The sequence below is a fragment of the Vigna unguiculata genome, chromosome 10 (genome assembly GCF_004118075.2).
Source record: "Vigna unguiculata cultivar IT97K-499-35 chromosome 10, ASM411807v1, whole genome shotgun sequence".
NCBI classification, from domain to species: Eukaryota; Viridiplantae; Streptophyta; class Magnoliopsida; order Fabales; family Fabaceae; genus Vigna; species Vigna unguiculata.
In genome coordinates, this window is record NC_040288.1 from 7,864,780 (window position 1) to 7,878,297 (window position 13,518).

The following is a 13,518-nucleotide window of genomic DNA, read 5'->3' on the forward strand; positions in this document are numbered from 1 at the left end:
TGGTTGATTTTTTTTTTAGAGAATTTGAAATGTTTTATAACAAAATGTGTTTTTTGGTAAGAAAATTTTAAAGAAATTTATAATTTATAATTTTATTATTATAATTAGATTACTTAAAATTAAGTTTCAAATTTTACCTAAAGAGTAAAATTCTAAATATTTTTCATATTCTTAAATTTATATTTTAATATTTGTAATTTAGATCAACCAAGATTTGGTGATTCAACCTAGACTTAGATAGATGGCTAAATTTTGGATGTCCAAACTTGCTTCGATATGAGTTCAGACCATGCTTCCTCGACCTAGGTTTAGATTGACATTGTTTAACTTGCATATCGATCGGTTTGATATGGACCTAGGTCAACTCAGCTTGAGTTGGGTCTAGATAGTTTGGTGTGACCTAAGCTACTACTTGACTCAATTGGGGTTTGAGTTCAAGGAGACTCAACTTAAGTTGGGCCTACATAGTTTGGTGTGACTTAAGCGTGAATCTACTTAACTCAATTGGAGTTTGAGTTTACTTGGTAATAATTATTTGATGTTTAAATAGTTGTTTAAGTTTTGGTGGCAATTGAAATAATTTTTTCAAATAAGAAGATTAAAATTCACTAAATTTGAATTACTTTATCCAAACAAATATTTAAAAAAGTAAATAATTTAAAAGATATTAATTCAAATTTCCTATATTTGTCTTAAAATTCAATAAAATTCTTAGAGTAATTAGATTATAGAATTTAAAAATTTAATTTAATTTAAAATGTAAGAATATTTAAGGTTAAAATATTATTTTTGTCCCAATTTTCGTCAAGTTTTATCAAATCAGTCATAATTTTGTTTTTATGTTCAAATAGGTTCTAATTTTGGTCAATTTTATTCAATTTAGTCCTTTTCTATTAACACTGTTTAAATTATTGACGATAATGAACAATGACTGTCACGTGACACTTCGTGATTTTTTTTAATATGTATATTTTTTATTTTTTAAAATTGAACAATTTTGTTTCTCTCGAAATTGTGATCAAATTTAATTTTTATATAAAAGTTATAATGATGTGAATTTTAAAATATTTAATAAAAATATTTAATAAAAAATATGAATTTTAATATAAAAATTAAATTTGGTTCCAATTTCAAGAGAGACAAAATTGAAACTAAATTGAACAAAAATAATGAATATAGAGACCAAATTGAATATAAAACATTAAACATTGACTCTGACACGTGGCAGACTGCTGGGTTGACACGTCACACGTGGACATTGAAAAAAAAATAAAAACAAATTTGAAAAAAATTAAAAAAAATTAAAAAAATCAGAAAAATCACAAAGTGACACATGGTAATCATTATTCATGGTCGTTAATGATGTAAACGATGTTAGTAAAAAAGGACCAAATTGAACAAAATTGACGAAAGTTAGGACGTATTTGAGCATAAAAACAAAATTAGTATGAATTTGACAAAACTTGACGAAAATTGAGACAAAAAAAGTATTTTAACCAATATTTAAATACAAGGTTAGAGTATTAACATCCGCTTAAGTCCGCATCCCGCATAAATCTGCTTTTGGAAAGGGAAAATTCTCAGATTAATAATTTTGTGACTTTATTTTCAGAAAAAATCACATAACATCATTTGACGATTATTTTCAATTCATTCATGTGTGATTGTCGATTAACCATTTTGTAAAATGTGACGAAGGGTAAAGAGCGAACACATCCTTAGCTTAGCTTGATTTATTTAACTATCGATAAATAAGGAGAATATTTGAACCCACTTACATTGACATCAAAATTGATAACACTTTCTAATGAGTTGAAGATAACATTGCATTAGTCAACTTCAACTTCATCCAGACCAATTACTTATCTTTTATATTTTGTTACATTTTGTGATATATAGAGAGAGTGTATGACTAAAATAAAATAACAAGTTCCTCCTATAAGATATCTCTTATATCTATCATAAATATCATATCTCTCATATTTTCACACTCCCTAAAAATTCCCAACATCCATCATATTCTATATTATAATTATATGACCATAATATTTTATATTGTAATATGATTCCTAAAATTCTACAAGTTTGTATCGCAATTAAGTCCACATTAAACTTTCAAGATTAAAATGACTTAAGCGAATGTTTGCTGTAATTATATTATAGAATTCAAAATTTAAATTTAATTTAAAATGTAAGAATTTGAAATTTGTACCCTTTATTTAGTTTATTAGATTGATATATTATTTAGAGTTTCTCAGTTAAGTTAATATCGGAGACGCTTTTGAAAAACTTTCAATTAATATCCAATAGAATTGTATTTTACTAATATTAATTAGGAAAATAATTTTTATCTTCATAAATATCTTCATAATTTTAATCTGTCTAAATAATTGTAATTACACTAATTGAAAATAATCTTAACTAAAATTATTTTAGAAAAAGGTAAATTTTTTAAATATTAATTATAAAAATCTTAATGAATTGATTAAAAAGCATCAATATTAATATTTTTGAATTACTAATAATTATATGGTATTTATATAATTTTTTTATAGTCACTGATGATTGAAATGATTTATAAAAAGCAAAATATTGACAGAATTTAAATTAAATAAAAAAATATATTTGAAAAATGAAACAATTTAAAATATATTAATTTAGTGTATTTGAAAGTTTAAAAAATTGTGAATCTGCTAATAAAAAAATCTATTTCACATTATTTAATTCGTGAAAACATCGATTTCACATAGTTCAATTCCTTTTTAACTATAAATTTCACTTGTACTAAACAACTGCATAATATAATTAAATAAAGTTACAATTAATATATTAAAATTGCTTGAATAAAATTAAGAAATAGTTTAAAATTAAGGAACTCAACTTATACCAAAAAAATATATAAAAATCAACATTGGAGATATAATTGTTAGAAATATTTTATTATAATTTAAAAAATAAATAATTAAAATAAAAAAAAAAACTTATTATTGTTACTATGTTTTTATAGACCTTCAATTTATAGGTTAATATTTTTTATGGTTAATAACTATATTCTTATTACAATTTACTTATTTGTTTCCTTTTACTACCTATAAATACCACCTAGGTGCATGGAAAAAAAGGACAACAATAAAACAACCACAAACACTAGAGTTTTCTCACAAGTGTTATTTTCTTCTCTATATTATCTTTAAGACATTGGTGTTCATAAGGTTCGAAGATCCTGCACTCGGTCGATCTGACGGATTGTTGTATCTTTGGAGAAAAACGCATATGATTTGAAACACATGATTGTGTATTTGTTTAGTCCTGTGCAATATGGACGTTTTCTCTCTAAGGATAGCACTATGCGTGCCTCAACCCAGACTATTTCTACTCCTTACGTCATTTTTCTTTTATCTTTTATTTATTATTATTATAATAATTTTATTATTAATAGTATTACATCTTTGATTAATATTCTTTGATTCAGATACATGTCATTATTATTATTTCTTTAATAATTATTATTATATTATTTCATGTTTTGATTATTTATTATTTGATTAATTATATTCTAACATTCTTAGAGAGAAAAATTCTTGTTATTTCTATTTTTGATTACTCATTTGTATTCATTTCTAAAATTAAAGACAATATAAAAGGGAAGACTGAAAACACTTGTTATGAACTAATGTGTTTGGTATGGTTATAATTAAATAAGTTTCAACTAAGCGTAAAAATTTATAATATTGTCTACTCTTACCATTGATAAAGATGTTCTATATCATGTATATATTTTAAATTTTTGTATGAAAATAATTATAAAATAATTTGTCATACTAAAACTACTATTGTGTTATGGAAAACAATTGAACTAAACTTTGCATTTGCAAAGGAAAAAAATTAGCTTGATATTTATATGATAAAAAATGATTGATAAAAAATTATCATATTAATGATGTTAAAAATATTGTTTATGACATGAAATTAAAATGAATTATTTTAATTGATATCATGTTTAAGATCATGTAAATGCTGATAAAAGAAGAAATCTTGGTATAAAAAATTGAAGGGACAGTCAAGTAAAAACTAAACTTGTCTTCCAACATTTTTTTTAAAAGAGTTTTTCATGTTTCTGAATTTAGAAACTTCCTTGCTACTCAACAAATTTATGAATGGTTTTCAAGTACAATAAGATTATTATCTCTAGACATGTGTTTTGATAGGTAAATAATATATTTGTGATGATTTGTTTGAGTTAAGTGTTTTTATGTTGTAATAAAATATTTATAAACTTTTTCTTTGATTATTAAAAATGTTGAAAGTTGTGTTATATGACATGTTATTGCTACAATTGTTGAGAAGTTGAGAAATTTTGGTTAGAGACCATTCAAATTATAAAATTTTGAGGTACAAAATTAATTAAATAGAGAAGTGATGATACATGTCTTTATAAATGAGTGTTTTGTGTGAAACTCATGGTATTATTCATTAAGTAACATATTCATATGGTGTTAATGTAATGGTGTAGCGAAAGAAAAAAAAATGCTTTTGTTTGATATGGTAAATGTTATGCTTCAAGTTCTAGCTTGCCTAATATTATATTAGTGAAATTTTATATCCTGCTTACCATATTTTGAACCCAAAAGGTTGTGATAAACTTTTTATGAGTTATGAAAGAAAAAAGAACCACATTTAAAATATTTCAAAGTGTGGGGGTGTCTTGTAAAGGTTAATATACCTTTTAATGAGAAAAAACTTTGGTTATTTATACCGATAAATATCTAGAGATATTTCCTTCAAATGATAAATTGACTAAATTTGTTTGTGATACCTTGGGAATTGTTTTTCCATCTAGTGATAGTATTATTTGTATTTCTTCTAGTTATGACAATATGTTCAATTTCTTGAGATGATTGAAGGATATATTAATGTAAATTGGATATTGATTTTGATGACACAAAATCACCTATTGGTTATGGTTATGTTGTAACCTTGGATGAAGGTGTCCTGTCATGGAAATATGTTAAAAAGTTGTTGTCATGATCTACTATGCAAGCATAAGTTATTCTTTTTTCCAATGCATCCTAACAATTAAAGTGTTATATTTAAAGTTTTTAGTAAAAATGTCAATGAAATTGACATACGAGAATGAGAGACAAATATATTAAAAACATAATTACTCATGATATTATCTCTATTGACTTTGTCAGGTTAGAAAGAAATATTGCAGATTTGCTTATCGAAGGGTTGATGCATCAACAAGAATTTAAGTCGTCGAGGGGAATGAGACTATAGCCCATAAATTAGTTACAAAAATGGACACCCATCTCCTTATGAATAGTGATCCCATGGAATGGAGTTCAATGGGTAACAACAAAGTTGTTGTTGACTAAAGTACACCAGATAATTTGATTAAATTTTATGTCTCATTCCTAAAGGCGAGGTGTATTATAAATTGTGGCAATAATTAGGTTGAGGTATGTGCATTATTATGCTTATTTTATAAAATACATCTTAATAAACTCAATGGTTGAGGTATGTGTATTATTTTATAAAATACATCTTAATAAACTTAATGACAATTATTGTAGGAGTGTGAGTCACAAACCACCCTTTGAGGGGTTTACCTAGGGAGTGTGATGGTGGGGCCACCATTGTGAGACATGAGCAAGTCTCTAAGTGACACTCATGATGAAACAAGATACATGCACAAGGCCATAACGTGCATCCACTGATTAGAACCTATAATGAACATCGATATTGTATGTGTTATTTACTAAAACTCGGTCACAAGGGATGTAGCTCAAGGCAATTAAGTCTCTATATTTTCTCGGGTAGAAGTTTATAATCACTAGGTGTAAGGGTCAGATCCGGAAGGTTCCTTATGCTGAACTACAATATTTTGTTTAAAGATAATATATTTTGTTTTATTTTATTTTTTAAATTATGTGGGCGATTGTTACAAATATTTTATTATAATTTAAAAATAAATAAAATAAAAAAAACTTACTGTTACTCATGTTTTTATAGACCTTTAATTTATGGGTTAATGTTTTTTATGGCTAAGGGCCGTATTCTTATGACAATTTACTCTTTTGTCTCCCTTTTCTACCTATAAATACCATCTAGGTGCATGGGAAAAAAGGACAACAACAAAACAACCACAAACACTAGAGTTTTCTCATAAGTGTTATTTTCTTCTCTATATTATCTTTAAGACATTGGTGTGCATAAGGTTCGGAGATCCTTCGCTGCATTCGATCGATCTGACGGGTTGTTGTATCTTGGGAGAGAAACACATATGATTTGAAATACATATGATTGTGTATTTGTTAGTCTTGTGCAGTAGGGGCGTTTTCTCTCTAAGGATAGCGCTATGCGTGCCTCAACCCAGACTATTTCTACTTCTTACCTCATTTATTTTTTATCTATTATTTATTATTATTATTATAATTTTATTATTAATAGTATTATATCTCTGATTAATATTCTTTGATTCATATACATGTCACTATTATTATTACTCTAATAATTATTATTATATTATTTCTTATTTTGATTATTTATTATTTGAGTAATCATATTCTAACAATAGTATAAACAAAAATATCAATTAACCTTTTTTTTTTCCTTCCAGCCATGTCACTCCTTTTATCTCTCTTTCTTTTCTAGCAAAGACTTGAAATGTAACTTAGTATGCAGGAAAAATTGACAAAAAAACAATACTTTCAATGACTTTATATTATTAATTTATTTGTTATTTAAATTTACATTTTGAGGTAATTTTAAATTAACTTTATTAACTTTAAAAATTTAATTTAAATATTATGTTTAAGACATAAATATTTTTTAACTATAATTTTGTCACTTTTTCACATACTTTCTTCACTAGTTTTTAATTTTAGTCTTTGTATAGTTTTTTTTCCCTTAACATCACGTGATACTTTAATGAAAGTGATGTTACGGTATTTGGTTTGGTCAATGTAAAGAGTTGAGTTAAATTTAAAGAATCGTCCTACCTATATTTATATCAAGAGATTCATAGTAAAATTTTAAAAGAAAATATTACTAATCTACTATCTATTATATCTACTATACTATACAATCGACAAAACAAAATACTTTAGAAAAAACCCACAATGTCCTTTCCTAAAATCTGGACATGCGTTAAACTTTTTGGTTTCTTTGTCATTTCATTCCAATAAAATTCTTATTTTAGCCACGTCTCGGCATTTGACATCTATCTATTTCAAAGGCTTTTATGTTATTTACCGTTTCAATTCTCCTTTTCATTCTCTCGGTGCCAAAAATGTAGAACACTAGGATTACTTCAAATGTTGTCATTTACACTTTTTAGTTGTGTTCTTCCTTTCACTCACTTGGGGCGAACACCGTAACTCAGTGACAAATTGAAGTGCTTCAAATGCTCTGCTACAAGTTTGTTCTCCATTCTCTTTCATTTTTGTGGTGTATCTATTTTCGCTCTTGATCTCCACAATTGTTGTGACTTTTTAAAATTATTATTGCTGTAATCGACTACTAGAGGCTTTTTACAAATTACTACTGTTGTAATCAATTAACAAGGACTTTTTACAAATTATTACTACCGTAATCGATTACAAGACTCTTGTAATTGATTAATTGATAGTTTCCAGAAATTACAGCTACCTATAATCGATTACACAAATCTTGTAATCAATTATAGGTTGTCTTTTTCTATAAAAATGTCATTTTCTCTCTTCTAGTTGTGTATAAAGAAAATGATATTTTAACTCACTTGTTTTGATCCACTTTTAATCTATTACTTCAATCAGTATTAGAGTATCATTGTCCCTGCGCATAAACCCTCCCCAAACCCCACTCCATCGTGCTACACCCTAATGTGGCCAAATCTTGGTCAATTTTTCACCAAATTGCATCAATGTTGCTTCCAAACTTTCTACTTTTCGATTCTCTACACATCCCATCGATTGAATCGTTAAAAATCTCCGTGAAATGACTGAATCATCAAGAAGATGTAAGAATTCTACCAATGCCCATTGCCGCTATGATGCCCCCAGCAACCAAACTGGTGAAACTATTCCTTTATCTCGCCCACAAATCTTGTTTTCCTCCAATGGTCAGTACGAAAGGTATTCTTCAAAATTCTCAATAGAGATATTATTGAACCTAAATACCTTGACCTTGAATTTTTGGATGACGAAAGCTTTGAGTTCTTGGTTGTCTTGAACAATTTGGGTTTATTACCATTCATTGCCAACGGTGAACCATATTATCCAAAATTAGTCTGAGTTTTTTATTCGAATTTGCGAATTGCTGATGATGGTGTTAGTCATAGCGAAGTAAAAAAAAGTACCTATTAGAGTGGATCCAAAATTCTTTTTTCGTTTCACAAATTTGGGGAGTCAAGGTGTTTGTTTTAAGGGAAATGCGATTGATGAATGGAAGCTTGACTATTTTAGGCATGATACGAAAAAAATGATTTGTCATGACAATGCTAGTATCGAGGGTAGAATACTTATGGAGCAGATGAAAGTTGAGACACGTATATTGAATTATATCATTTGTCGTTCTACCTCGTTGTAGTAATTAGGGGTAGCAATGCAAGCCGACCCGACCTGTTTAGGCACTACCCGCCCTACATTTTCAACGCGAATAAAAAGTCTAGCTCGCCTTGCATAAGTGCGGGCCCGCGGGCTAGGTTGCATTGTTTTTTAAAATATTCGTATGATAAAGTTTTCAATGTTCAACAAATTGGAAAACTTTAACAAGTTAATCAAATTAACGTTTGGTGGTGGCACCTCTCTTTCTCCTAGTGTGCATTATAGAGGATGAAGATAATGGAAGAAACCTTGAGCGAAGACAAGGAGGACGATCCATAATCTAAACACGATGTTGGAGGTGTTGGCGAGTGTTGACCCCTATTAGAAAATGATTAAACAAATAACATTACTAATGCAAAAATATAATAATAATTATTAGAGCAATAATAATACTGATATGTATATCAATCAAAGAATATTAATCAAAGACCCAATAATTCTTATAACAATAAGATAAAAAGTAAATTAGGGGAGGAGTAGAAATAGTCTGAGTTGAGGCACGCATCCTTAGAGAGAGAATGCCCTACTACACAAGACACAACAAAATCACATGTGCTTCTCTCCCAAGATACATAACCTGTCAGATCGATCTCAACAAAGGATCTCTGAGCCTTATGAACACTACTGTTTTAAGAGATAGTATAGAGAAGAAAAGAAGAACACTTTTGAGAGAATTCTAGTGTTTGTTGTGTCTTTCTCCATACACCTTGGTGATATTTATAGGTAAAAAAAAGAAACACAAGAATCAATTATAATTAAAAATATAATTGTTAACCATAAATAACATTTATCCATAAAATTAAGAATCTATAAAATATTAATAATTATAGGATAATAATTTAATTATTTATTTTTTAAATTATATTAAAATATTTCTAACAATTCCAATATGACTGCGGACTTCACCAAAGATAAAAGTACAATGGTGGAGAGAAAGAAGGTAAGTTGTCTAGTCCTAGAGAAGAAGATGGTGAATCAGGAGCGTCAATGGCAAACTATGTATCTTATTGATTCTTTATAGTCAGATGTAAATCATCTGAACTGATTGACCCAATTTTTACTGCTGTATGAAATGTTTTAAGACTTTGTATCTTATTGTCTGTCTAAACATGAACATACTATATGCATATACGAATGCAATTTATGTCGTCAAATGAAACAACACTCACGTATGATAATTAGAAAAATAGTTTTCATATTTTATGCTTTGTTGTAATACTTTAACAAAATTATTTCTAATCGGTTAATCTTTTCTCTAACATTATCTCTGTCTTAATTAGCAATATAAAATAATCAGAACATTTGAGGCATTTTAACTAAAAAAAGAAGTAAAATAAAGAAAATAAATAAAGTAAAAATATCGATAAAAGATAAAGTGTTTAAATAGAAATAAAAAATAGTGATTGAAAGATACAAAATATATTAAAAAAATTGTCCTATCTTTTTATGAACAAACTCAACCCACAGTAATCTTCTTAGGTAATAGGATTACCACACTAGTTCCTCGTAACTATGTTAGAAACGGGTGCATTGTAGGGCAAACATATTTTAGGTAGGGTAACATTATTGAACCTAAAAGTCTTCGACATCATACTTTTGAAACAAATGTGTAATTATCAGTAAATATGTTCTATTTTGCAGTCCAGACAATATAAAATTCAAATAGTTTCAAACAAATTTAATACTTCTAGGAAGATCTAAGAAATAAAAATAAACAATTTTTAAGAGATTGAGTATATAGATTTTACGATGTCTCAAATAGATTACTTTTATTACTTTTATCTAATATGGATATATTCAATCACTTCAGGTAACGGTGATTGATTTCTCTGTAAAATATTTATATACGGATAATTATGAGACATATTTGATTTTTCTGTAAAATATTTATATTTGAGTTTTTCTTTATAGGATATTAACAACTTTCTTGTCTTTAACTAATGTAAAAAAGAGCACTGGGACCCTTAAAAACCAAAAGCACAACATTGAACTAAAATGGTCAAATTGTGAAGTAATAATACAGAAAGAGAGAACAAAAAGTATGTTTGAGCATCAGAAACACAACATTCATAAATTTTGGTTCATCAATGGATACCATCACCAAGAAACCATACTAACTGAATCCAATAAACTCTGATCACTCAAACATGTGTCCTTGTCAAGGTATTATTTTACAACAATAACATACAAATTCCTTGAACGTGGACCTGTTATTATATGACTCTAAAGTGTCATTATTTCACTGATTAAACAGAAACTCCTTCAGCAGTGGACTTGTCATATGTTTTACATATTCTATCACATTATTCACCATCCCAGAGTTCTTCAACAGTCTTATAGACCTCACTGCTTTCATGAACAAATAATCCAGTACCCTTTATAAGTCTTTCCTGCATGAGTAAATTTCATTTGTTAATAAATTTTAAAATTTATATATATATATATAAATCTAAATCTAAATCTAAATCTAAATCTAAATCTAAATCTAAATCTAAATCTCATCTTACAAGTCAATTTTTAAAATTTAAATTAGACTTTTAAAGTGTAGTTCTTAATAAATTTTGAAGAAAACAAAATAAGTTGAAATTTGAAGTACTTGCCTGTTTAATTTCAGAAAACTTAGCCATCAGGTCCTCAGGAATAGACCAGTTGAAGATATCAATATTTTCCTTGAGCCTGGCCTCATTAGAGGTCTTTGGTAGCACACTATGCCCCGTTTGAATGCCCCACCGAAGGGCAACTTGAGCTGGTGTTTTCCCCAGTTTCTCAGAAACTATATTGAGAACAGGATTCTTAAGCACATAATCACTGCTGCGAAATTCTTGTGACCCCAATGGAGAAAATCCCTTAAAAGGAATTTCATTGTATTTGTAACAGATAATCAGCAATCAGAACAAAGGTATTTGACATACATATACATACACCATTTGAAGTACCAAAATCATCAGTTTTCTATCCAGATGGCAGCAAATACATTGTCATCCATAGTTAACCCTCAACAAATTGAAGGATCTTTCGAGCAAGGATTACCAGACAGATACAACACAAACAAGACATCAGTTAACTTACGTATAAGATATTGACATTATTACCGATCCAAAACCTTAAAGTAATGGATTTATAGGTATTTATTCTTATATGGTGTTCAACTTTCTCATTTTTACTCTACGTGAAATTTAGACTCACACTTGAGTTTTCCAACACGAATATGTAAAAAATAATTGAATCCAATTGCATGAATGAAGCATAAAGTAACTTAAAAATGTGTGATATACATACAGATAGGTGAATTCCTTTGGATTCACAGAATGCATGCAACTTTGGCTGCTGCCATTGTGGGTGCAATTCCACTTGGTTAACAGCAGGAGGCACTCTTGCTACATCCAACAAATCTTGAAGCTTTTTTGAAGAGAAATTGCTCACTCCTATGGCTCTAGCCTTGCCTGAGTCATAGAGAGCTTCCATTGCTCTCCATGTGCTTGGTATGTCATGTTGTATAACATCTTCAGGTTTTGCTCCAACTGATCCCTTTTTAATCTTCACTGGCCAATGTATCTACAAATTCAACCATTTCAATTGATAAGAAATTAAGCTATTCCTAAAGATTTGTTGCACAAAACAAAACAAAAAGCTGAATTCAGAAACCGTGAATGCACTCATAATTTTTGATGTTCCACATCTACAATGGAAAATTCACAAAGCAGAAAAGGAAAGAAAAGAGTACACATACTAGATAGAGATCTACGTAGTCAAGTTGCAATTGTTGTAAAGTTCTTTCAAGTGCTTTTGGTACATCTTCTGGATCATGATCTGCGTTCCTGTGTATAGTGAAAGTGCAGAGGATCTGTGTTGAGAAACTGAATACAAACATGTAAATATCATTCCAACATTATGAAACTTTCAGAAGAATGAGAAGACAATGAAACCAGAGTTTGGAGGTAATCCATAAGTCCTCACGCTTCACAGCACCACTCTCCAAAAGCTTCTTCAGAGCAGAACCAATCTGCAGAAACCAACTTTCTATAATCAAACAAAACATATATTGACTATGATAAGACACTGAACTCTACTAAAGCAAAACGAACTTCTTTCGTATAAGTTGCTCAATTTTTTCATCTCTACCTGACTACTTAAATTCCCAAGAGTACTTTACCATATAATATAAAATTCATATGCTGTGTAGTTTTGACAGTGACCCAGTGAGGAAAATGGGGTTCTAGATTCATTATCATATGTTCGTACAATCAAGATTCACCATCATCAAATCAAATTACCTCGGCTTGATTACAATAGGCTTCAGCACAGTCGATATGCCTGTAACCCACCTGAATTTTTCATCACCACATACAACAGTTAGCCAACTCTTCTTGGGTTAGGTCTTCAGCATAAAATACTACAAACAACAATTGTTCACCATTCACAATCTAAATCAAAGAACAGTGTAAAATAAAGTCTATGAAGATCGTATTCCATGTTACTAACAATAATTTAAAGAAATAAGATTTGATTTGATGAAATTTAAAAGAAAAGTTGGAAGAGGTCATGTGTTCAAGTTCCGTTATAAAAAAACTAACGACTAACCGATAAAAACAAATAAACAGTTAAAATGGATAAAAAATTCACTTCTAATATACCTCGATGGCAGTGATTACAGTGCTAGGAACAACCGCATAAGTGCCTAACCCAATTGAAGGTATCTTGGCTCCTGTGTTCAATTCAAAGAAACTAACTGCATCGGACATTTTTTCTCAACTTAGAGAGTGGTCACTTGCAACGGATCGTCGAAATGATGTTCAATCAAGTTTGAACAGAAAATTTTGAGGAACAAGTGAGTGAAGAAGTTCATGATGGAAAATATTGGTTTTGAGGATTTTATAGCCTCAAAATCTATGAGTGTGAGGTCAGGGTGTGTGCATAAGTCAGAGTCTTG

General features: G+C 28.7%; 1 protein-coding gene across 2 annotated transcripts; it reads right to left on the reverse strand.

The window, feature by feature from the left end:
- Nucleotides 1–10,618: 10,618 nt before the first annotated feature.
- LOC114167207 (NADPH-dependent aldo-keto reductase, chloroplastic-like) lies at nucleotides 10,619–13,518 on the reverse strand. 2 transcript variants are annotated; one of them, XM_028052215.1, is made up of 7 exons: nucleotides 13,223–13,518; nucleotides 12,863–12,913; nucleotides 12,515–12,591; nucleotides 12,319–12,406; nucleotides 11,868–12,143; nucleotides 11,189–11,361; nucleotides 10,619–10,978 (listed from the first exon to the last, which is right to left on the reverse strand). In XM_028052215.1, the coding sequence occupies exons 1-6, from the start codon at nucleotides 13,328–13,330 to the stop codon at nucleotides 11,215–11,217; spliced, it is 747 nt and encodes a 248-aa protein (XP_027908016.1). In that variant the 5' UTR covers nucleotides 13,331–13,518; the 3' UTR covers nucleotides 10,619–10,978; nucleotides 11,189–11,214. The 2 variants fall into 2 exon arrangements, with proteins under 2 accessions (XP_027908016.1, XP_027908015.1); XM_028052214.1 differs by having other exon boundaries at nucleotides 11,189–11,434.

Excerpts from the sequence above, each read along its gene's own strand:
- LOC114167207 (XM_028052214.1), bottom strand. The coding sequence starts at position 13,330 with ATGTCCGATGCAGTTAGTTTCTTTGAATTGAACACAGGAGCCAAGATA. Across the intron at positions 12,592-12,862 it reads CCTATTGTAATCAAGCCGAG|ATTGGTTCTGCTCTGAAGAA; the intron begins GTAATTTGATTT and ends TGGTTTCTGCAG. Across the intron at positions 10,979-11,188 it reads AGTTTTCTGAAATTAAACAG|GAAAGACTTATAAAGGGTAC; the intron begins GCAAGTACTTCA and ends TTACTCATGCAG.